Genomic DNA, 25,925 nt, shown 5'->3' with positions numbered 1-25,925 from the left:
AATGACCTGTCATATGAAGATGTTAAAACTGATAAATGTGCTGATATTTTTTGTCCGTTTATTAAAGTCAGAACAGGATCATGGGTAGACAGATGTCTCTTTGACACAGGCAGTCAAATTTCAGGATTGCCTGAATCCTTAAGTAAAAAATTAAAACATAATGAGTACTATGTATAATTACCTGTAATTGGAGCATGGATTAAAGGTGCAACTGGGAAACATAACAAAGTGGTTAAAAGTCAGGCTTTATTAACTTTTACAATTGAGGTAGTAACTTTTATACATGGATGTTTAATAATTCAAGATCTCAGTGAGGATCTTATCTTTGGCATGGCATGGATAGTTAGTGTGAATGCAGGTTCTGATTGGCAAGTGCAGAAGTTGATTATCAATGTACTTAATGAAGAGTGTATTTGTACTAATTTTATACAGTCAACTATGTCTTATGAGGACGGTAAAATAAATAGTATACACTTTATAAAAGACAGTGAATTTGTAGTCAAAGATACGCCAACATTAGATACAGGTGAAGCAGGATTTAAAGAGCTTGGAGACACAAGATTTCAGAAGCAAAAGGGTTAACCAATAATCAGAAATGGGTATGGAATCTTTGTCATGGGAGTATAGTGATGTATTTAGTAATATTCTAGGTAGAGTGAGAGGATATCAGTGTACTTTATAGCTAAAACAACACCACCCATTTTTCATAAAACCATATTGTGTACCTATTGCTAAGAAAGCTGCAGTTGAGAAAGAGTTGCATACGATGAAAGTGTGTGATATCATTGAGAGAAGTGTTAGCCCATGTAACAACCCAGTCATTGTTTAAAAAAGAGATAAAGGAGTGAGTTTGGTTCTGGATTCTAGGCATTTAAACAAGTATTTGTACAGAGAAACAGATCACCCTGAAGACACTGATGAACTTTTACACAAATTTAAAAATATTCAGATTATGTCTAGTTTGGGTCTAGCTTCTGGATTTTATCAGGTGCCTTTAGCTCCTGAATCAGGTAAATATACTGCCTTCCTTTAAAGTGGTAGATGTTACCAATACTGCTTAGTACCTTTTGGTTTGAGCTTGTCTGTAGCTGAATTTATAAGAGCATTAGATTATGCACTTGGCCAAGATCTGTTAGGAAAAACTTACTGTTTATGTTGATGACATTTTGGTAACTGGACAAAGCAGGGAAGAGCATTTTGAATTGTTGAAGCAGGTATGTGAAAAACTTAGACAAGGAGGTACGACTCTGAAACTTGAAAAATGTAAATTTGCTGTCCCGAAACTAAAATTCTTACGTCATGTAATTACTAGGAAAGGAATCTGGGCAGATCTTGATAAAATTAAAACAATTTCAGATTTTCCAGCACCACATAGTAGAAAACTATTTAAATTATTTTATGATTTATGTGGATTTTATCGAAAATTTGTGAGTGGACAAAATTTGAATGAACCTTATTGAAGCAATTTACTTAAAAAGAGCACTAACTGGTTTTGGACCCAAGAATCTCAGGAAGCATTTAAAAATATTAAGAAAGAATTGAATAATCAAAATTTGTGACACACACCAGATTCCAGCCTACCATTTTGTTTACACACAGTGTGGCGAAGCAAATGCTGTATCATTTGAGAGATATAGAGGCGAGCAAGTGTGCTGGGAATTACCCAGTTCACTGCTACAAGTGCCACGTCGTCATAATGCACCTGTGTGTAGCATACAACTATTGCACCATAATATAAGGATGAAATTAAAAATTAAAGAAACTTTTCCAAAATTTGTCAACATATGCTTCAGTATATTAATGTTTAAATTGTTAAATCTCAGAGTGATTAGATGAATATGTTTTCCAAAGTACATCGTTTTATATAAAAAATAAATCTAGAAAGCCAAAATTTGCTCAGAATGTGCAAATGTATGTCAAAATCAACTGTTACAAGTTTCAACTTGATTAGAACAATATTTTGGTCAGAATCCACATTTTTACAAAAAATTGAGAGCACTAAATATTAGACCTAGAAAGCTGAAAATTTGTATGAAGCTTCAGTTTGGTGTAAAAACATTAACTTTGTGGCCCCATTAAGCTACATCTAATAGTTTTTGAGTAATTTATTGAAAACTAAAATTGGAACAACAATGTCCTTATTTGTAATAGATTAAGTATCATTTATAGTAATGATACACAGTTTTTATTACAGCACCTGATGAATAATTAAGCTACAACAAGTTTCAAGACTCTGATGCAAATACCAATCATTACAAGGTCTCTTAAAGATTCTACTGTCAGTTCCATTCTAAGAATTCTAGGTGGCAAAGTTTAAATACAGGCGAGCTGAAACTTTTTCTATGATTAAAGCCAACTTAATTCCATTCATACAAAAATTACAAAGATTCTAATTGCTATACAACAGTGTTATAAAATGATGTGTGTCTGAAAAATTGGCCATTTAGATGCTGCTACTTGGGGATAGAGTGGATGACGGCAGGTGTTCCCTTCGGCCATCCACTGCACTCATATATAAATATGACCTGAGAGGCAATGAAGACTTCACTTCGCTGCCACCTAACATATGGTCCTCATCAGTCAAATGCCAGCTTCTGCACTGTGTCAGACATCACAGACAGGCTGCTACTAAATGCAGGTTTTCAGTAATAATAGAAAGTGAACTTGCAAGGACTGTACACCATCCTCGATCATTTATATTTTTGAAATGACTTCACTTTGCATCCAGTTACCATATGGTCCACGTCAGTCAAACGCCGGCTTACGTGCTGCCTCAGGTGAAGTCACAGTGAGGCATGGTTTCAGTACAAATAGGAAGTGAATTCAAGAGGAGTGTACATGGTCCTGGATCGCTTAGATTTCATGGAAGTAACTGTTTGTGTGCCACCCGTAATGTTAACAAAATCACATGGCAAGTGGTGGCATTATTTTCCACTTTTGTGGCGAGCAGTTAACTTTGATTACCAGAAGATAGGGCGAAAGACCATTTCATGGGAACTTACCATAGAGGTCGCCTCTGAACTGCTCATAGTGCTGTTTATGATAGACACATCATCATCATCGTCATCATCATCATCATCAGGAATGCATGTTGTGCATGATCAGCAATGGGGTGGTACAGCTGTTTCTTGGCCACAGTTTGTCAGTGGCTATTCATGCAGACAGAAAGCTTGTTGGTTGTCAAGACCACGTAGAATGCAGCATAGTGGTTGCAGCTTAGCTTGTAGATTACATGACTGGTTTCACAGGCAGCCATGCCTTTGATGGTATAGGAAATGCTTGTGACCAGATTGGAGTAGGTGAAGGTGGTGGGAGGACATACGGGACAGGTCTTGCAAATAGATCTATTACAGAGATTGGGAGTAGGTGTCAGGATATTGTGTGTGTAAGTTTGGTGAGCAGTGGAATACCACTGTGGGTAGGGAGGGAAGGATAGTAGGTAGGACATTCCCCATTTCAAGGCATGATGTGAATGTGATTCAGTTGCTCCAGTTCTGGGTGGCACTGAGTCACAAGGGAAATGCCCCTCTATGGATGGATGGTGGGACTTTGGGAGGTGGTGGGTGGCTGGAGAGATAAGGCAAGGGAAATCTGTTTCTGAACAAGGTTGAGAGAGTAATTATGGTCTGTGTAGGCCTCAGTGAGACCCTTGGTATATTTCATGACAGACTCATCATCGTGGCCATGGGTGACTAGGCTACATGGAAGTGACTTCTTGGTATGGGATGGATGGCAGTTGTTGAAGTGGAGGTATTGCTAGTGACTGATAGGTTGATATGGACAGAGGTACTTATGTAGCCATCTCTGAGGTGGAGGTCAGCATTGAGGAATGTGGCTTGTTGGTTTGAGGAGGACCAGGTGAAGTGAATGGGAGAAAAGGTATTTATGAACATGGATAGGGTATCCTCACCCTCAATCCAGATGTCATCAACGAATCTGAGGGGTTTGGAATTCTGGGTAGTTGGGAAGGATTCCTCTAGATGGCCCATGAATAGCCTGGTATAAGATGGTGCATGAGATTTGGGTGCCCACTGCTATACCCCATATTTGTTTGTAGGTAATGCTTCAAAGGAGTAGTTGTTGGTGAGGATATAGTTGGTCATGGTGACCAGGGAGGAGGTTGTAGGTTTGGAATCCATCGGATGTTGGGAAAAGTAGTGTTCAATAGTGCCAAGGGCTTGGGAATTAGGGATGTTAGTGTAAAGGGAATAGTGATGAGCAGCGCAGCATGTGGTAAAGGAACAGGAACTGCGAAGAGTTGGTTGAGGAAATTGTTGGACTCTTTTATATAGGTACGTTGCGGGTAATAGGCTGAAGGTGTTGGTCTACAAGAGCAGAGAATCTTTCAGTGGGGGCACAGTAACTGGCCACAAAGGGGCATCTTTGGTGATTGGGTTTATGTACTTTAGGTTCAAAAATGGCTCTGAGCACTTGGGACTTAACTTTTGAGGTCATCGGTCCCCTAGAACTTAGAACAACTTAAACCCAACTAACCTAAGGACATCACACACATCCATGCCCAAGGCAGGATTCGAACCTGCGACCGTAGCAGTTGCGCGGTTCCAGACTGTAGCGCCTAAAACCGCTCGGCCACCCTGGCTGCCTGTACCTTAGGAAGCATGTACAAGGTAGGAGTGCAGGGAGTGGTAGGGGTGTAGAGAGACATAGACTCCAGGGGGAGGTTCTGGAATGGGCCTAAGGATTTGAGGAGATACTGGAGATCTTGCTGGATTTCTGGAATGGGGTCACTGTGACAGAGTTTGTAGGTGGATGAATCTGACAGTTGGTGGAGTCCGTCTCCCTGGTAATCCTTGAGGTTCAAAACAACAATGGCCAAGCCTTTGTCAGCAGGTACGATTATAAGGCCAGGATCCATTTTTAGGTGGTAGATTGTGGTCCTTTCTGCAGGCATATGGCTAGCTTACATGTTGGGGGATTTGGGGAATGATGGTGAGGCAGGGTTTGAGATTAAGAAATTCTAGGAGGATAACAGGGGATGTAACAGGGAGTGAATTGGGGGCAGTGGGTTGGATGGAGGAGTGAACTGAGTCAGATTAGGTTCAACAATGGTCTTGGGTTGAGTCTGATTGGTAGGGTTGGTGGCAAAAAAGTATTTCCACTGTAGGGATTGGTAGAAGGAGAGAAGGTGTTTAATAAGTCCAGCATAATCATATTTGGGAATGGGGCAAAAAGTAAGGCCTTTGGAAAGGACTGATACTTCTGTGGAACTAAGAATTTTGGAGGGAAGGGTCATGACTGTGATTCGAGGCCACTTAGGTTCTGGATTCTGTACAGTGGTGGGGCAAATGTTGTAGATCTGCAAGTAAGGGTTTGTCAGCTATGTGGGGGAGGTTTGGAGGCTGTTGTAGAGGTGATGGATGGTGGTAGTCCAAGGCAGTAGCAGGAAGTGGACAGATTGGAGAGTTTTTTGAGGTGGCACTGTGCATGCTGCTCTAGTTGCTGGAGGAAAAGAGATGCAATGTGTGAGATGAGATCCATGAATTGGGATTGCATCACAAGAGACTTTTATGGATGGAGAGGAGATATCGCAAGGAGGTTTAGCCTGATTGGCATGGTTTTTGCAGGATATGTTGGTGGGGGTTATGGGCTGGTGGAATCTGAACAGATGGAGGTCACTGTGAAAGGAGGGGTTGCAGCTGGAGATGGTTAATTTGATAGTAAGGCCATTTGGGAAGATTTCATGAGCCAAGCGACAACACAGGAACAGCATGTGGAACAGGGTTCTGGCTAGCAATAAGGAAATTTTCTGTACTGGCACAGATGGAAGGAGCAAGGATCCATTGTGGAGGATAAAGACACTTAAAAATGTGTACATAATGCAGATGCATGTGTGAAACAAATTTGCAAAAGTATGTCAAAACACATGGGAAAAAATAACAAACAAGGCAGGATGGATGAAGTACAGAGGAAAAGATGAAATCTACAGAAGTAGGCTGGTTGTGAAAATGTGAAAATCAACTGCAACTGGCTTGAAAACATAATGAAATCAAAGATAAAAATAAATAAAAAGATTATAATGGGGGCAGGTCAGTGGGCAGACATCTATGAAGGAGGAGGACAACAAATGTGACTAGATTAGACGAGGTTAGCATGTGGAAAGGGAGTAAGAGAGCAGAAAGAGTGTAGGTGGAGAGGGGTTGATAGGCTGAGGTACAAGTCCATATAGCACAGAAATGTATGGAAAATAACATGAAAAAATACATAATACTGGCGCAGGAAGAGTGATCAATTTGAAGGTCTGGGATTAATTATATCGGCAGGAGTAATGTGTGACATGAGATGCTGCACCATCAGTCAGCACGGTCTTGTAGCCATGTGGTGTTTGTGGATGAGATGGTTGATACAGTGTATCTCTTAAGTCAGAATATTGAGTGGGGTTTGGAAGGCGGCATGGAAAACACAGAAAAGAAGAGAAACAAAAGGATGGACAATGAATAAAGTAATGAATTAGAAAATAGTAACAAAGGAAAACAGCACTGGGTTATGGGAAACAAAAGTCATCAGGCAAAATCAGACAATGAAAACTCCAAGATGTAATAACGTCAATATTATGAAAAGGATAGAGTGCTACTCACCATATAGTGGAGATGTTGAGTCATAGACAAGCAAATAAAAAGAATGCTAAACAAGAAAGCTTGCTGCAGATTCAGCAGCCTGAGACAATGGTCTAGTGAGTGTTTGTCGCATTTGTGTGAATATGTGTGTGTATGTTGCCTAATACAGAAGATGGCCTCTTGGACAAAAGCTTACTTGTTTAGCAGTCTTTTTGTTGTACCTGTTGGTAACTCAACGTCTCCACTATATGGTGAGTAGAATATACTCTTTTGATAATATTGTCATTATTCCATCCTGGATTTTCCATTGTTAGTGTTGTGTCTAGGCAAGACAGCCTAGACACAATGAGAGGAAGCCGAAAGGCACGCGCTTAAACTCACGCAGGCTGGCGTGAGGTCTGAAACAGGATACGTAATGAATGCTATAAAGAAAAGTACTTAGCTTCTGGAATACTTAACTTTAATCCACATTTGTAGAACATCGCTCTTGATGATACATTAATAGAATCTCAATATCAATAGCAAAGGATTATGGCGCCTTGCTAGGTTGTAGCAATTGTAGCTGAAGGCTATGCTAACTATCGTCTCGGCAAATGAGAGCGTATTTATCAGTGAACCGTTCCTTGCAAAGTCAGCTGTACAACTGGGGCGAGTGCCAGGACGTCTCTCTAGACCTGCCGTGTGGTGGCGCTCGGTCTGCAATTACTGACAGTGGCGACACGCGGGTCCGGCGTATACTAATGGACCACGGCCGATTTAAAAGCTACCACCTAGCAAGTGTGGTGTCTGGCGGTGACACCACAGTTAGATCATAATTAACAATTCATCCTTCCCATAATTGTAGGTGCACACTGAAAAAGTGCCATTATTTTGTCACAAAGCAAACAGAAGATCACAAAATGGTTAACCATCCTCCCTAGCTCCCTCCCACCCCTTTTCTCTCCAGATAAACAAGCACACACAAATTATTTTGTAATTATGATACAAGGCATGAATGAAGGCACTGTCCACTCTGAAATGACACAAATCAGGGCACCTGGCAGGTGTCTGCTGTGACTACAGTCAGCAACACCAACTGCCAACATACAGCATGCTGCATGTTATCCAGTTAGCACCTATAGCCTGTGGCCACCAATGGGGAGCAGCAGAAGCTTACACAAATACTGGAAATCAATGGCATAGTAACACATTTCCAGCTGGGCGCAGGCACTGCTGTGATTCCGATCAATTTGAACAACATACTTGCACCTTGGTTCACCAATGCTGCAGCAAGCTCAGCACAGAGTGCTGACATGAAGTGCACAGTCAGTTCTGTTGTGATGTTAAATTTCAGTCCAAGCTCTGTACCAAAAAGTAACTAGACACTTTTGTGATTTCTAGTTTCCACATTCATGTCAAAAAAACCTAGGTTAGACGATTTTCCATTCCAAGAATGTTATATATATGTGCACAGCACAAGCAACTGTTTGCTCATTAGTTGGTGGTGGTGGAGGTGGGGGTTTTGTTTTGTTTTAGGGTGCAACAATGACTAGGATCATACAGGTCCAAGTCAAAACTGTAGAACATGAAGACAAAGAGGAGTTAAAAACACCTACATGTCAACCCCAAACGAGATGGAAGAGAAGACAGCTAAAAACAGGCACTTGGAGAAAGGTCTATAAAATATGCCGTAGAGAAATGGAGCTCCAGAATTAAAAAATAAAAGGTCTTCGCCATATTCCTACGATGGATAAAAAAATAAAATACGTCTGACAGCCCAAGTCTCGTTTGCTAAAATGGTCAACAACTCAGACGGCAAACACAAATGAGAATGTAAGCGGTTAAAAAAAGGGCATTCCATCAGGAAATTGCACACCACCAAAGTTTCGCGCAATGTGCACAAAGTGGTGGGGAAGTACCACTTAACGAATGGTGATGGCTACATCTAAATCTACATGGATACTCCGCAAATCACATTTAACTGCCTGGCAGAGGGTTCATCTAACCACCTAAAAAGACAGTGCACAATACGCAACCTAGTTAAAATGATCTCCTCACAGGGAGAGAGCTGAGAGGAGGTCGTGCAAGCCCCTGGAAGGGGCTTAATAGCCCGAAGCTTGTTCCCATGAAGGGAGGACTAGAAGTGATGCCAAAGTGATGCCACCTGCTGACAAATGGCAATACTGAGACCATCAGAGGGAATGTAAGAACTAGCAGGCTGAGGTACGAAAACTGCAACCTTGGCAGCAGGGTCAGCGGCCTTGTTTCCTATCAGGCTGATGTGACCAGGAACCCACATGAAAATCACAGTAGCTCTATCAACAGGTGAAGCAGGATTTAAAGAACTTGGAGACACAAGATTTCAGAAGCAAAAGGGTTAACCAATGATCAGAAATGGGTATGGAATCTTTGTCATGGGAGTATAGTGATGTATTTAGTAATATTCTAGGTAGAGTGAGAGGATATTAGTGTACTTTATAGCTAAAACATCACCACCCATTTTTCATAAAACCATATTGTGTACCTATTGCTAAGAAAGCTGCAGTTGAGAAAGAGTTGCATACGATGAAAGTGTGTGATATCATTGAGAGAAGTGTTAGCCCATGTAACAACCCATTAGTCATTGTTTAAAAAAGAGATAAAGGAGTGAGTTTGGTTCTGGATTCTAGGCATTTAAACAAGTATTTGTACAGAGAAACAGATCACCCTGAAGACACTGATGAACTTTTACACAAATTTAAAAATATTCAGATTATGTCTAGTTTGGGTCTAGCTTCTGGATTTTATCAGGTGCCTTTAGCTCCTGAATCAGGTAAATATACTGCCTTCCTTTAAAGTGAGCAAATTGCAGCTTTCCTGGACCCGTGGCACTAAGGGATGAATGGTGTACAGCACACAGAAACTTTGAAGGGCAATGAAAGAGTCTGAGCAAAGGACGCAATTAAAAGCCAGTGTCGCTGGATGTACTGCATGGCCTAATACAGGGCGAAGAGCTTTGCTGTAAATACTGAGCAGTGTTCCAGAAGCCAATACCGAAAAACGTCAGCGCCAATGACAAAGACACCTGACACCACGCCCAATCTGAGAACCATTAGTGTACACAAAAGTACTATCGCGAAGTTCCATGCAAAGGTCGTGAAACTGAAGGCAATAGAGCAAGGCTGGAGTAGTGTCCTTCGGATGCAAATAAAGGCCAAGGTGAACATGAGCACTGCACGAAGCCAAGGAGGTAAAGGGATGACACCCACTGGTAAAGTTGCAGGTAGCGTGAAGTTAAGTTTCTGGAGCAAGAGCCGAAAGCGAACTCCAGGAGGTAATAGAGAAGAGGGACACGCCGCATACTGGCAATCAAAGGAGTCATCAAAGGAGGAGGCATAGGATGGGTGGCCATGCATGGCAGACAAACGGCATCCATGTCTGCCGAGTAGAAAGTCACAGCGGTAGGACAGTGGTAGTTGGGGAGCTTCTGCACACAGACTCTTAACCAGGCTACTGTAAAAGGCACCAGTCGCCAAATGGATGCCATGCTGGTGGATAGTATTGAGACTGCATAAGAGGGTTGGATCTGTAGATGCATAAACTAAACACCCATAGTCTAGTTTCGAACAGACAAGGGACCTGTACAAATGGAGGTTGTTCGATCTGCTCCACAGGAAGTACCACTGAGGACACGTAGGACATTGAGGCACCACATACAGTGGGTGCAAGGTAGGACACATGGGAGGACCAAGAAAGTTGCCTATCAAACATGAGCCCCAAGAATTTTGTGGTTTCAATGAACAGCAGAGCAACATGCCAAGATGCAAAGGAGGTGAAAGAAACCAATTGTGCCTCCAGAAACTCATACAAACAGTTTTGTCAGTGGAAAAATGAAAGCCATTGTCGATGCTCCTTGAGTAAAGATAATCGAGACACTGCTGAAGATGCCGCTCAATGAGACAGGTCTGTGGAGAACTGCAATAGATGGCAAAATCATCAATGAAAAGGGAGCCGGAGTTGCCCGGCGCGAAACAGGCCATTATAGGGTTATTTGCAATAGCAAAAAAGGACGATGCTCACGATGGAACCCCGAGGCACAGGTTTTCCTAGATAAAGGTGTCCAACAAGACAGAACCCACACGTACCTTGAAAACTTGGTCTTTTAAAAATTCCTGAAAGAAACGGGGCGGGCGGCAACGGAAGCCCCATGTGTAGAGAGTAAGGAGGATACCAGACCTCCAGCATGTGTCATAGGCTTTCTCCAAATAAAAAAACATGGCTACAGTCTGGGATATCTGCAGAAAACCATTTGTGACATGGGTGGACTAAGTGACAAGATGGTCAACTGCAGAAAGGCATGCTCAAACACCACACTGTGCAGTGCTTAGTAAATTGCGAGATTCAAGCCACCATACCAGCTGGGTATGAATCACCTTGCCAACACAGCTGGTGAGAGAAATGGGGTGGTAGCTAGAAGGAAGGTGTTTGTCCTTACTGGGCTTAGGTACGAGTATGACAGTGGCTTCATGCCAGCATCTGGGAAACATGTCCTCTATCTGGGTGCAGTTGTACATATGAAGCAGAAATTGCTTGCCCACAAGAGAAAGGTGCTGCGACATCTGAATGTGAACATCGTCTAGCCTTGGGGTGGACGATTGGGATGACGTGGGAGCATGATCTAGCTCCCTCATAATAAAGAGGCCATTGTAGACTCATGATACTGAGCAGAGAAAGTTATTGCCTGAGCCTCATCTGCTCGTTTTCAACAGAGGAAGGCAGGATGAAAGTGGGAGGAGTTCGAAATCTCTGCCAAAGGTGTTCGGGACAGCAATAGGGTCCACAATGATGTCGCCTGCTACTGTCATGCCAGAAATTGCAGAATTGATATTGGTCTCAGAGAGCCGTTGGAGGTTGGCCTGCAGGCCAGAATAGGGAGTGGTACTGTTAAAGGAACTAGTGAATGAAATCCAGCTAGCTGTTTTGCTATCCCAAAGAACGCGTCGACACTGTGCATGCAACTGTTTATTATTAATGCAGTTTGCCATCATAGGATGATGGTTAAAAATGCAGAGAGTACATCACCATGCAAATTGCATCGTGACATGGCTTATTTCACCAAGGGACCGGGAGATGGAATAGAAAAGAGGAAGTGCAAGGAATGGAGTGTTCTGCGGCAGTAAGGATAATGTTAGTAAGATATTCTACCTGGTCATCACAACCGGGGAAATGTTGCTTGTCATTCAGCCTTAGTAAGCTGCCATTTGGGTGCGCAAGTAGGGGATAGGTGCCAGCAAACAGACAGCACACGGGAAATGGTCGCTTGAGTATGTGCCAGGGAGGACAGACCACTCAAGATGATGGGCTACCTGGGCAGTGCAGAAGAATATATCCAAATGGGAATAGGTATGTGTCAAATCTGAAAGGAATATGGGTGCTCCTGTGTTAAGGCAGTAGAGGTTAAGTTGACTGAGAAGGTCAGCCAAGAGGGCACCTCTCAGACAGGTTCTGGGAGAACCCAGATGATGCACATTAAGGTCACTGAGCAGCAGAGAGGGTTGAAGTAGCTGCCCAATAAGCTGTAGAAAGTCTGCACTGGTGACATCGAATGATGGACAGATGTAAACAGTACAAAGGGAAAAGGTCAAGTGAGGAAGGAAAAGGTGAACTGCAACAGCTTAAAGGCATGTAGTCAGGGAGATGGGTTGAATATGAATGTCATCCCTTATGAGCAACATGGCTCCCCCATGAGATGGAATGCCGTCCCCGGGGAGGAGGGGTTCAAAACAGACTGGGAAGAAGGGCGACACCTCAAAGCAATTGTGAGGACACAATTTTGTTTCCTGAAGGCAGAGAACAAGTGGACTCTGCAATTCTAAGAGCAGCCATAAATCCTCTTTGTTGGATCAAGACTGCAAACATTCCACTGAAGAAGAGCCATGAGGAGGAAATAATGAAGGGGCATCAACTCTGCAGCTGCCGAGTGCACATCTTCGAAGACTCGCTGCTACAGGGCACAGAGGCAGGAGGAACCTGCTCCATGAGGTCTTTCTGTTGGCCTGTGGAGTCCATGGCAGAAAATGGTTGGCAGTGCGCACCAGCGGCACAGAGGTCAGCCAGGCAAGGGTATCACGTGGTGACACTGTCGAAGAGCATCTCCATGTTGGCGAAGGAGAAGACCGTTTGCCTTTGCTTGGCTTCTTGGAGCAATCTTGGTTGGCAGAGGAAGACTCAGATGTTGGTTGGCTAGAGGGACATAGGAAGTCTTCATGGGAGTATTCCTTCCGTCCTTTCTGGCCTGCCAGTTGTGTAGCTGGTGATTTCATCCCATGTGGCAAAAGTTTAGTGGCATGTTGCACAGCTGAAGGAGGAGGTGAGGACACTACCATGATGCTGGGAGATTTCACAACTGCGGTGCTAAATTTGAGGTCACATGTCTGTGTGGCAATGTCCTTTGTGGAGCAAGATGTAGCAAGAACAGTACTGTATGTGCCAGATGGTAGAATGCAGGGTGTCCGACTAGCCAACACCTCGTGAGTGACTGGGTAAGATGCCTTTTCTTTCACCCAAACATCCTGGACAGCTCACTCAATGAGATACACAAGGCAGTCATGGGAGGAGGCAGCATGCTCGCCATTGCAGTTGATGCAGCAGGGAGAAGGAGGTGGAAAATTGCTCTCTTGAACGTCCCTACCACATGTTACAGTTTTGGCTGGGCATTGACAGGACTCTTGAGTGTGATTATAACAATGACACTGACAGCAGTGCACTGGGTTCGGAATATACAGTCTGACTGCAGTAACTTCATAACCTGCTTTGATCTTTGATGGGACAATCATTCTGTCAAAAGTGAGAAAGAGCGTGCATGAGAGCACTAAGAAGGCTGGCTTCTACTTTTTTCATCATCCGATGGACAGCTACGATACCCTGATCACAGAGGTACGATTGCATTTCTGTGTCAGTCAGACCATCGAGCAGCCTAGCGTGAATAATACTACAGGAAGAAATCAGTGTTCGATGGGCTTGATGGGCACAGGATAGACATGGAGGAGCAAAGCTGCAAGCAGTTGTGCTTGAGAATCATAAGTAGTCTTCAAAAGCAAACTACCAAAGCATAAATGAGAGCAGGATTTCACAGGGACAGCAATTTCATTAACACCTTTCTGAATTATAAATGAATTTATCACAGCGAAGGAGTGACCATCTCAGTACGAGGAACCGTGGTGCAGCTGGGAGGGTCTTTGAATCGTTAGCCTCATTCTGTTTACGTTTTGTAGCCATTGACTGTGAAGATGATTGGCTCATTGTAAGAAAATCCCTGATGATTGCCAGCATCTCCGATGGCATGCTCCTTCCAATGGGGGAGCCCCTTTAGAAGGGGGTGCACCCGCCTTAGGTGTTTGTTGTTTGTTCACACCTCAGATCACAGATCACATCTCCCATACACCTGACCGGGGGAAAAAAATCAGCAAGTTGGGAAGGTAGCAGCTCAGGCAACCACCCATTCCTGGGCCTGGCCTGTACCAGGGGTAAGTGTGAATCCTACCTGTCGACACAGGGCTGGGAATTACATGTTACCCAGTCATCTGTCAGATGCATGAGGATGCCTTCAGGAGTGGACAGGGGGGAAGAAGAAAAAGATAAACCTCAGATGCTGAAGCAAAGGATCAATAGGAGGTGAATGAAAAACGAAAAAAAGGAATGAAAAACAGTGGAGAGTATTCTGATATTGACTACTGAAAATGCAGAATACATTTCCAAAAACAGCCCAGACACATTCCCCAAGGAAGGGGAAAATGAACAGCAAGAGGACAGATATGCAACATGGAAGAGTAAAGATGCAGCAAAGGCTGGGGTTGGAAAGCACAAACCTGCCAAAGAGCGGTGAGCCCCTTTGGGTGAAGAGGGTGGGGGCTTTACATACAGGACGTTCAACAGCAAGGTCATTAGTGCCCGTACTCAACCAAAATAGTTGAAGTGTGATTATGAGCTGTTAGATGCATGCAACAAAATGTAATTTAAAAAACTGAATCTGCAGCCATCCTTAGACTCCCTCACTCACACTGTCACATGAAACAGCAAAAGACAGCTGTCTCAGCGCAATGTGTGAGTAAAATACATAGACTGCAACCACACAACATCTAAAACAGTGGAAAAAGGAGCTGCACCTACACGATCAATTGGAAAATAAATGATGGAGCAACCAGCCTAGAAACACATTAAAACCTTCTACCTAAGAAACTACTGAGAACAACAGACATCATACAGAATCTTAAAATACGAACCACATTTGATTCATCGTCACCTTAAACAGAGGTCAGATCAAGTGGGAAGTGGGTTGCAATCCTCATGGCTTGATATAAAATGCATTTATCTAAAATATGGCATACAGAAATCACTACACAAGCACTTCATACCGGTGGGTCTTCCTGCTGAAGGAGGAATCCATGCGTCAGAGGACAGTGTCCTATTTGGAGGCGTGTTAAAAGTACTTGCTCCCATTGCAGTGGCTGGAAGGAGGAAGGCCAGAGTCATATTGTTGGTTTCATGAGCCTCAGCTTGTTGTTCTCCAATCCTAACCACTCCTCCTCCCACAGGTGCACGATGTTGTCTCTCAATAGCAACATAATGGAAGAGTTTCCTGTCACGTACCCGAGCCCTGGAAGGGTCGGCTGCAGAGAATCATTTGAAAAGGTGGGAAATCAACCTGAGAAACCCCCATAAAGATGTAAAAGAAGAACTGGCGCCTGGTGGAGACCTACCATACACAGTCTGGAGAACCCTAAACCGTATGAGGGTAGAAGCGCCAAATTGCAAGACAAACCTGCAGCAATGGGGTTTCCTAAAAGAGAATGAGAACACTCTCTGTCTGTGTAGTCCTGTCCAGGATCCTCAACACCTGTTTATCTGTCCATATTTAGACCAGCCCTGCACAATGAATGACTTATGGGAGGCAAATGACAAGGCCATATTGGCTGCTGATTTCTGGAAGTCCGAAGTCTAGTTCCGGACACGGAAAGTAAGTATGGCATCGACAAGGGCAGCACATTCAGAAATTGTAGCTAACAAACAGGCATCCTTAGCCACTGCATCTGCTGCTTTTACCCTGAATGCTCATGTGGCCTGGTAACCAGCAGAATGACACATCCTTACATGTGATCGATAGCCTGAAGGGCACTAAGGCACAGCTGATGGATTTATCCTGCTTCGAGCCATCATTTTAAATGACCATACAGTCAAAGTGCACAGCTAAAATTCTGTAAAACATTGATTTAAAAACAGAGTCTGGAGTAAAAATTTGCTTGATGTAGCACAAAAATATTGTCTGCACCAAGAGACACTACGTCCTGCCACAAGCAAATGCTGAGTGGCTTTACTGCTTAGGGCCTATTCCGAAACAGTCAGTCCAGTAGAGTGTGAACAACAGTATGGAATGCTGGTGGCTGTGGCGTAGTAGTAGGTTGCACACATGATGTACCATGAGGACCCACCACCAGATGACAAGCGGTGGTTCACCAGCCTCAACACTGAGGCTTCGAACTGGACTCATTTTATATGCTCCTGTCGCCAAGTTTGTTCATTAGGATGTGCAATAGGGTTTGAACTATACATATCATTAAAGCAACCTGCAGAATCTAAATTTTACAGGACACATCCAGTGCCATTCATCACACATGATCAAGTTAAGGTGGAACTAGAGAGGTAACAAAGTATGGGAGTAATATAGGTAGGCATGCAACAGTATGCGCTTCTTAATGTGTTCCAAAACGTCATGCATAAAAATGGGATTTTTCTGGGACTCACCCCTCAGGTTCTATTGGTGATAGGAAGGTAAGGTCAGGTGTTCCAGACAGCCGTTGGGCTACGAACCATTTGTACACACAACAGAATGATCTTCTTACTGTTAACTATCCTATAGTACAGGGTCAAAGTTTGAATATTACACACCTCCTCCAGATTAGGCAAATGGAGCAAATTGGTTGCATTATATGTGCTCTATGGTGCACCTTACGGGGCTTATGGAGGTACAGTTTAGTTCACGTGCAGTTCTTGGAAAAGACTGACAAATAGGTTTTTGGGTGCAAAAACCGAGCTGTGGATTCTGAGACGACTACGTACAGCAAATGGCTGCAATTTTTATGACATATTCCCAGGATCCTGATATTGAACAAACTTGAAAATCTTCTTCTTATCTTTATCCAATACTGAGATAAAGAGGTTCAAAGTATCCTACTTGTACACTTAAAATATTCTCATAATATCCCATCTGAGACAAAAATGTAGTTTATAAAGTGATGCAGCAAAAATAAACATACTGTAAAGTATCTCTTATATCATCAGAAGGATTCTGGGAACCCTATGTTGCAGTACTGAAGCACATGCAAAATTTTTGTGTAAGTAAAATCTGGCCCAAGATGTAAAATTAGTTCTGTATTATTTTAATTTCAGAAAGGTAAACTATCAAAATGTAAAGACCCCAATAAAATTCTTCTCACATGAATAACATGTCCTGCTGTAGCAGAGGAAAGGGAACAAGCAGAAAAATAAATGCTCCTATTGGAGTACAAAAAATGGTAGTATGCTCCTGTCTTAAAAGAGACTGACTGAAAAGTGGGGTACCAGCTGCCTCATTCTACCTTCCTTAGCACCTTTAAAAAATTTCCCAAAAATTTTGGCATATGAACACATTCATGCTTTTTTGTGCTGAGAGAGAAGGAAACAGTGGAAGAGGGAGACAAAAAAGTAATAAATACAGGAAGATTAGACAATGGTTGTAGTATAGAAAGAGTGGCGAATACAACGGCACTGTGAAAGAAGGAGAGGGACAAAGTGGCAGCAGAACAGAGCTGACAGACAGTGCTGGGAAAATATTGAAGAAAACTGTGGCACACATTGTCAGGTGGCTTGCGGAGTATGTATGTAGATGTAGATGTAGATGAATCAAGAGAAGGAGAAACTGGAAGAGGACAAGAGCCAGTGATAGTGAGAAACAATGTCTGTAACAATGATGATAAGGAAGAGAGAGAGAGAGACAGTCGCACTGAGAAAATACAGCAGCAGTAGGAAGAAATGAACGAGCAGTAAGAGAGAGAGAAGCAAGAAGGAGACAGTGACATTGGGAGGAGACAGTAGTAGCAGGACAGAACACAGGTAACAGTGGCTGTGAGCAGGAGAATGTGGCTTTGAGATAGGAAATAGGGCCATGAGACAGGAGATAGTGACAGTTAGAGACACAAAGAGATCATGACAATGTGTTGGGATGAATGACTGGGTGAAAATGGGCAAATGGAAGTGGAAGAGAATAAGCAACTTACAATGATGGACTAGTGGTTGTGAGTGAGTTACAGTTAGGGGAGCTTGAGGGAGAGAGATACGATTTGCATTTTAAAAGGAGTGTGAATAAGTTCGCATGTCAAAATTTTTGGGAAAATTTTTATAGGTGCTGAGAGAGTTAGAATGAGACAGCTGGTATCCCACTCTTCAGTCATTCTTTTACAACAGAATGATATTAGCCTTTTTTTGCACTCCAATAGAAGCATTTTTCCACTATGTCCAAGCCAGTGGGTTAACGACAATGGTAGTTATAAAAAAAGTGTAATAGCTCAATTACGGTATGTGATGGTTTTAAGTTGAATGTTGAAGAAAAATTCATTATTAAAAACAAGGTTTTCAGAGATAAAATAATGACTGTATTCAGTCCGTTGCAGGGTCCTTTTCTGGACATTCATTGCTGTATGACCCATAAGTGATCATGCTACAGGTAGAGGTACTTAAGAGTAGAAGTAAAACTGAAAATAACTCTATTCACACTTTACAGGAAGGCTCTCGGCAGTCTAAATGTTTTGACCAGTTTTGTTTTCCAGTTGCTGCAGTGTGCAACTGTATAACATAGCAGCTAGTCTTGGGCACAAACAAGTACTTTGATTGCCCAACAAGGAGGGGCATTGCAAGGGAAAAAGCCTTGCCTGCCTTTCACAGGTTTGGCAGCCTACACCCATGTTCAGTGTTTCTGCGAAAGCAGAACGGACACGTGGTCGTAGAGCTCATCAGTCCCTACTGGTACTGTGAGAATCATACTAAAACCCTGTGATGGAATAGGTTTAGTCTCTTCACTCACCATAAAATAAGAAAAGAAAACAAGCGACACACAATCCAAAGCAAAGCAGATTGTACAGAGCATTTGGTAAAGGCTACCACACAATTTCTTACCCGGGTTGGTAGTGTCGTAACAAAGTAGTTCATCCCAGACCTCCACTGGTATGCAACCACAGCTCAAAAATCCTGCTACTCAAAACTACTCCTTCTCTTCTTATTTTCCTTGTGCCTTTGTCCTGCACGGGCGCAGGGTCGGCGTGGTTATGGTTGGATTTGGCAGGGTTAATTTAAGGGAGGAGATGACGAGGATGAAGACAATGATGAGGATGAAGATGATGATGATGATGAAGACAACACAACACCCAGTCCCTGAGCAGAGAAAATCTCTGACCCAGCTGGGAATCGAACCTGGGCCCCTTGGCATGACAGTCCGTCGCGCTGACCACTCAGCTATCGGGGCAGACCCTGCTACTCAGAACTGCCAGTTTATAATGTTTGCATTATTCCAACTTTAGCTAGCCTACAAACATACGTGTTTCATTGTTGTAAGAAGCTAGGACCAATACTCTCATACATGGTGTGATACAGAGACCACCCACAATTCATAGTTGATGTGCCATCAGAGCATAATTTACAAGCACACTTCTATGTCATTGTGTTCATGCACAAATTTGTTCTTAGGCACAGTATCTTTTCAAATTGGGCTTTGACACACATTACGCTACACTAGTAACTGTAAATTCTTTTCCTCAATATTTATATGCAGAAATAAAGCTATTTCAAATAGTCTCCAGTAAAATTGTTCATCTGGATACAAATCAGTACGAAATAGCATTTATTAGGTAAATTTGTATTCTGAGGAAGACTCTCATCTTTGTTCGCATTTAATGCAAATGCAAATTTTTGAGGTCCCTAGTAATAAGTAGGGCCCGGATTTTAATTACCTAAAAACAGTGAAATATGCAAGCATTTATGACCTAAAACTGACATAAATATGATCTTAAAAAATAAAATATGACTTAATATAAGTTTATTTAAGGTATTCTTGTTTGTTTATTTAATTTTTTATTCATCATAAAGTAATACAAAATTCACTTCTCAAAATATTGTAAGTATAGTTCTTTCTTTCTGTAGGGTTTGTGGTTAATTTGCTACTATTTTTTGAATGCCTCAAAGTTTTATTTTCTAAACACAAAGTACAGTGAAAAGATCATCTACCGAAATAAGTAAAACAATGTTTTTATTTCTACATAGTATTTAAAGCATTTCACGTTATTTAATACCGTATGTCAATCTTCAGTATCTGCAAAGTTGCACTGGATCACAAGGTGCATTTTCAGGTTTTCTATTGTCAAAGATCTACTGTTGTCGCTGAGGATAGTTTTGTATCTGGAAAAGCTTCTCTCCACTTCACAAGACGTCACTGGAGTGTATTTGAAGGCAGCCAGGTCACTGGAGTTCAGCTTTGTATCAGTATCTTCAAATGTTGTGACATTCCCTGAAAGACTTGTCACTAATTTTGCACAGTGTAGAATATCCAGGATTCCGCTGGTGAACACTTTGCAATTTGGTTTTCACTTTGTCAGCCACATGACCACGAGCTCAACCCAACTCACTCTGCACATGTTGCACGATACTCAGGACCTCACATAGCTGAGCACCAACAGCTTCCAGTCGTTTGACGGCTTTTGATATCACCACAAAATTGGCGTTGATGTATGCCGAGTTTCGAGACAATGTATCTGTAAAAACTTCTTTCACAATTTTGATAGCACTTGATTGATCGCTATCAAGCTCACAGAAGATTGTCTTTATTTGGGTGTAGTTGGTGCAGTAATACTCAGCAGCATTAAGCCAAGAACCCCATCGTGTAAGAACAGATTCAGGTGGGAGGGGCATTGAAGGTGCTTGTTCCTTGAATTTCTGCACCCATAGCGGAGCCTTCAGATAGATTTTCTTGCCACAGGAAATTAATTTGACCACGTCAGGGTAATTTGATCGCACCTCTTCGGCAACTCTGTGCAATGCATGTGCAAGGCAAGTGGCATACACCATACTGGGGTAGAGAATCTGAAGCCCTTTGACTGCTTTAGCCATATATGAAGCACCATCTAATACAAGCAGCAAAACATTGTCTCTTTTCACACCATCCGGCCACAGTAGCTTCAGAGAGTTGTCGAACAAAATAGCAATCGTCGAATTGTTTACTCTATAGAGAGCTTCACATGTTAGTAGGAACATATCTCCAGGGCCATCAACTTTTAGAATGCCAACAACAACATTTGCAATATTTCACCCACTAATATCCTTAGTTTCATGTCGGCAGCCAGATCTTTTGCTCAGCAATAGTAATTCATATTTTTGTTGAGCACATCATTGTAGAATACAGATAAATAGTTCTTTCTCAGCATAGATTCATCTGGAACTGGATGTTTTATGTACTTCTCCAAGAACCGTCTGAAGCGTGGATTCTTCAGCTTTTCCAATGGGATCTCACACAAATCCTTGCAGAATGATTGCACGGTTGATGACTGACCTGTCTGTTCAAATAACAGCGTTTGCCTGCTGTTATTTTGAGCACTTCATTTCACACAGCTGCTGTGTTTATCAGTATTACAGTGTTGTTGCACATTAAAGCGCTTTTCTGCACTAACTTTAACTTCACACAGTTTACCAAATAATATTTTCCCATCAGTACTAAAGAACTTCTCTCCAAATTCTCGAACATATCCTCGCAACTTCACGCTGTCGGAGCACTTTGCTTTAGGCATGTTGAACAAGGCAAAGGCTGTATTCAAACTGGTTACTGGGAACACCTGTGCGACTCCAATGATTATTACGGCAGAAGCTGCCTTTGTTGGCTATGAGAGCGTGTTGTAATGTTTTATGTTCGCGAAACGACTGTTGTGGTACACCGATTTTCTGCTATAGTCCTGAGAAATAAAGCTGTGTACTAATTTATCTGTTTATCTTTCATAATAGGACGTTAAATATTACCTTCTGAGCAACATATTCATTTTCTTATTCGTGTGTCCCGTAAGATACGAGAAAAACAGTATATGCATTTTTGGCAAAAGTTGACGGTTATATGACCTATTATACTAAAAGTTAGCTGCAATATGACCTATTACTAAAATTTGCTGAAATATGACTTTATATACACAATCAAAATACGTTTTTTGACACTAAAATGCCTAGATTTGGGTATAAATTGTTCTAAAATTCACCCTATAGTTCAGAAAAAAACATGACTTGTCATTAAAATCAGGGCCCTAGTAATAAGCCATTCAGCATGTATCTGTATAATAGATGATCATTTAGGCATGCAAGTGCTCTAAAAACTGTTTCATAGTATTCCAAATTGTACAAATTATTTAGATGATATAACTGTAACAGGTGTCACTTAGAAGCAGCATTTTTAAAAACTATTGACACTGGTTGAGCAACTTCAACCCAATGGCTAGTGTTGCTGGCTCGTTAAGTGTAAATTTTTTCAAATCAACTGTGAAATACCTGAGGTACATATTGAATGAAAAAGGATAATGGTCACACGTCATCCATGCTCTGGTCATCATATCTGCAACACAGGGGCACCTATTATTGTAGCTTCCAATGACAACCCTCAATTTGTGGCAAATGTGGTTCAAGAATTCTAGAACCATAACAAGGTAGAGTACCTGCCCATCTCTTTTCTTTACCAACACTGAGTTCTGAAATGAAGCAATTCACCAGCACATTTACAATGCAGATATGAAAAAATATTACAATAATCAGTTCTGTTGAAGCACTCATTAGATTCCTCACAAAAGATAGGAAATGGACACAGTCCATCCAAGGAACTGCATGGTCAGAGTCTACATAATTTATTTGCCTGTGGTGCCTGCCGACACATGCAGCCACACTATCAACTGGGTTTTTTCCATGTATGGACTTGCTGTTTTGGCTGGAACCCCAGGTAGACCCACAGCAGCTGCTGATATTACCCCTCATGCACTCACTTTTTCCACTCCTAGTGGCAACTAGTGTTGTATCTTGTAACCTGTCATGTCAGTACATCTAGTATAACCTATTCCCTGTTGGAAACTTTGTAATCAAATTTGTGTGTGCCAACCTGTCCCTCTGGTCATGGCATACAGGTGTACTGAGATGCCTCAGCAAGTGGATGCATGGCTCAGCCTGGCAAGCACCACAATGGTTGGACACACTGAGTGTCTTGGAGGTATTTAGGAGAAGGAAATAAAGATGACTTACGTATCAAATAACTTGTTTTCTGTGTAATCAATTTGAGTGGAAATAATGGAGGGCAGTGAGTCCTCTCACCCTGCACACTCAGGACACAAGTTTATGAATACAGGAGTCAGAAGCCTCCAAGTGAAGTAACACACAGTACCATATCAGTAATAAAGGGAAACAAATGTTTGAAGTCGTGGCTGATCATGTGTGGCTGGTCTGACATCATAAGCAGTTTAACTGTGGCAAGCTACAACAAACTACCCTCATTCCCTTCCTCACAGCTGTCTTGTACACAAAAACACAACCACAAGCCTACCCACAAGCCTGCCTGCCAACATCATTACTATCACTGTATCCAAATTCGGTAACAAGACAAGGGGAACATTGAACAATGGTGAGAGCTAATTAAGGTTGAACGACTGTGACCCCTAATTCATTTCTAACTCCCACTACCAATGAACTGCAACACAAATCAAAAAATGAGGTCAAGTGTCAAGAAAATGAAGTGTGCATGAAAGCAGATTCACTGCTGTCCTTTGAAACACTAATGACTCTCACTTCCACATAGGCAGGCCCAAGAAACAGTCCTGAGGCTTATGATGGGACACCCATCATACCACTGCCAACATCAGAGCTGGATGAGCAAGGTGTAGACATGCTGTGGGATCCTTTGGCAAGGATATTAGCACCTCTTTCCCCCTTCCTCTGTACACTTGACTATTTTGATAATAAAGTAAACGAAGGAGGGTGTTAGTACCTGACAGCATTCCAGATTACCTGCCTAGCCTGGTTGTTGACCTCAATGTGCAGTCTTTTCAATGGCACCATGGAGAGCACAATGTTTGCAGAGGGTCTGGCTGCTTGCATGATACCACTAATCAATATCCCAACTGGATATGGTTCAGGCGGTCTCGTGCATTCCACAAAGCTTCAGTTATTGTGTCACTCAGATATTCAGAGTTTGATCCTGCTGTTTTCATCTCTTGAATCAAATAACTCCTGATGTGTTTCCCATATTTTTTACCAGTAATGCTATATTATGGGTGTTGCTTCTGGCCAGCCATTCACTGGGAGAAGTTTGTTGTTACAGATGCCACAAAACCATTGTTCCACACATCTCTGTGTCACCGTCTGTGTGAGTGGTTACAAAGTCTGTCTCTATCTACTTTCAAGTACGAGTAGCAGAGGCTAAAATGCTCACAAATTGGTAAGTAGACTCTCCTTTCCTGTCCTAGACTGAGAAAGCATCTCAGGAATTATTGACATGGGTCTCTGATTTGAAAAACATGATATTTGAAATATTCCTGTCTCTAGTAAAGACATTAAACCTTATGTCAAGAAGGTGAACCACAGGCAGTCCTCCAAAGTAGCTTCCTGACCTGATGAATAACTGCTGTATTGTAAGCTTTGAGTTATGTTATTACCAAATTTATTTTCTTACAACATTCCCTTTATGGATAACTATATTTTCCTCAAATAATCTCAGTCTTTCATAGGAAACAGTACTGAATGAATATTATCACATCACATCAGAATGTGTGTTGCTTATGTCTCTCCTTTTTCAAAACATAATGTGTTTAAGAAAATAACCACATTCTTATTCCAGTCCAATAGTAAACAACTGCACACTATTACTGATCCTCCAAGTGGTTTCTCCAACTTACCTACAAAGGGTCAGTGTCAAAATTTTTCAGTAATAGTAGTAGGAAAAAGGGACAGAATGGTGTACTAAAGGGTTGGAAAGTAGACCAATATGATGCAGATTTTCTCTGGTGTCCTGAAACTCACTACAGTTAAATATGTGGATTGTTGCTCAACAAGTGTAACACATTTCCTTTTCCCATTTGTGTCCATGCAGGGCAGTACTCTATAACTAATAATCTTGATGTCAACCGCACAACCCTTGACATCTCTTCCTTCTTTCTTACTCTCTTTCCTTCTTTTAAAGCTCAGGACTCTTCTCAAAATGTTCTGCATTATTAGTGGATTGATGACTGCAGTTCACTATGAGTGTAGTAAACAGTGGGATGTGACACTTCACAAACTGCAGTTTAAAACCCTGGAACATGTTATGAGGTGGAAATAGAACAAACAAAAACTCAAGAATCTCTTCTCTAAATTGTCAATGTTCCCAGAAAGTATAATCAAAGTCTGCATAAAAGTGTTCAGACTAATCTGCTAATAGAAAACTTGCAGTTACCCTGCCTCATATGAAACAAGATCCAATTTTGGAGTTAAAAACAAGTCTTTGGTTTTGACAATCCTCAACTAAACATTATAAATGTCCATTTTGTGCCTCTTACTACATCTTACAACAGAGATTCATAAATTTCAGCAATATGCAGAAGAGTTGTAGCAAGATAACTGCTGGAAATGAAAAAAAATTACATGTACCTATTCTTGATTAGTTAAAAGTCTATGACACATGGAATGAATTCAAAACTTCTTGCAAACAGTGTCAATTCATACTTACCAAGTCCAATGAAATGTTTAGTTTACAAACAAAATCTTCTAGAAACTTTCTTGCAGATGGAGAAGTGGCTGACTGTTTAGCTGCCACAGTTAGTGCACACTCCCTTATATCTTTTCCACAATTAATGAAGTCATCAAGAAAGTTCCAGTTGAGGGGAGGCAAGGGTTTTGGATAACTGTAACCCAACACCCTAAGACACTCCTTTGCAACCAGTCTTTCTTTCTCTGGAAGATCTGACTGCTTTGAGAGAGAGACAGCAAGACCAACTACTCCTCTGCAGACACAGTGGTGTGGCAGACTTGAATATGTGTCAGGTTCACTTCTGCCTGGTGGTAAGTGATACACACCTCCACGAAAACAGAGGAACTCAGTATTAAGCCACTGACGCAATGCTTGTCCTGCTGATTCTAGTGCCTCACTCTTCACACCTAAAAGCATTTGTCCCCAACATTCACCTGGTGAAGTAAAAGAAGTAAAAATTAACTATAGCCTTTAAAAATTGAAAAATTTTGATTGTAAAAAGAAAAAGTACATCCAGAAAATCAGTAAGTTTACAGAGACGGGTGGTGAGGGCAACACTTACACTATGGAGG

At 41.9% G+C, this 25,925-nt stretch overlaps 1 protein-coding gene across 3 annotated transcripts in view; it reads right to left on the bottom strand.

Moving 5' to 3' along the window:
• Window positions 1–25,925, bottom strand: part of LOC124797831 (focadhesin) — a 316,015-nt gene that overhangs the window by 98,044 nt on the left and 192,046 nt on the right. For all 3 annotated transcript variants that reach the window (XM_047260873.1, XM_047260874.1, XM_047260872.1), the window contains exon 13: window positions 25,333–25,787. In XM_047260873.1, the coding sequence (XP_047116829.1) occupies window positions 25,333–25,787 (455 nt within the window). The remainder of the gene's footprint in view (window positions 1–25,332; window positions 25,788–25,925) is intronic.

Source organism: Schistocerca piceifrons, chromosome 5, assembly GCF_021461385.2.
Source record: "Schistocerca piceifrons isolate TAMUIC-IGC-003096 chromosome 5, iqSchPice1.1, whole genome shotgun sequence".
Classification (NCBI taxonomy): domain Eukaryota; kingdom Metazoa; phylum Arthropoda; class Insecta; order Orthoptera; family Acrididae; genus Schistocerca; species Schistocerca piceifrons.
The sequence above is the reverse complement of the archived record's forward strand: the minus strand, read 5'-3'. Positions and strand labels throughout refer to the sequence as shown.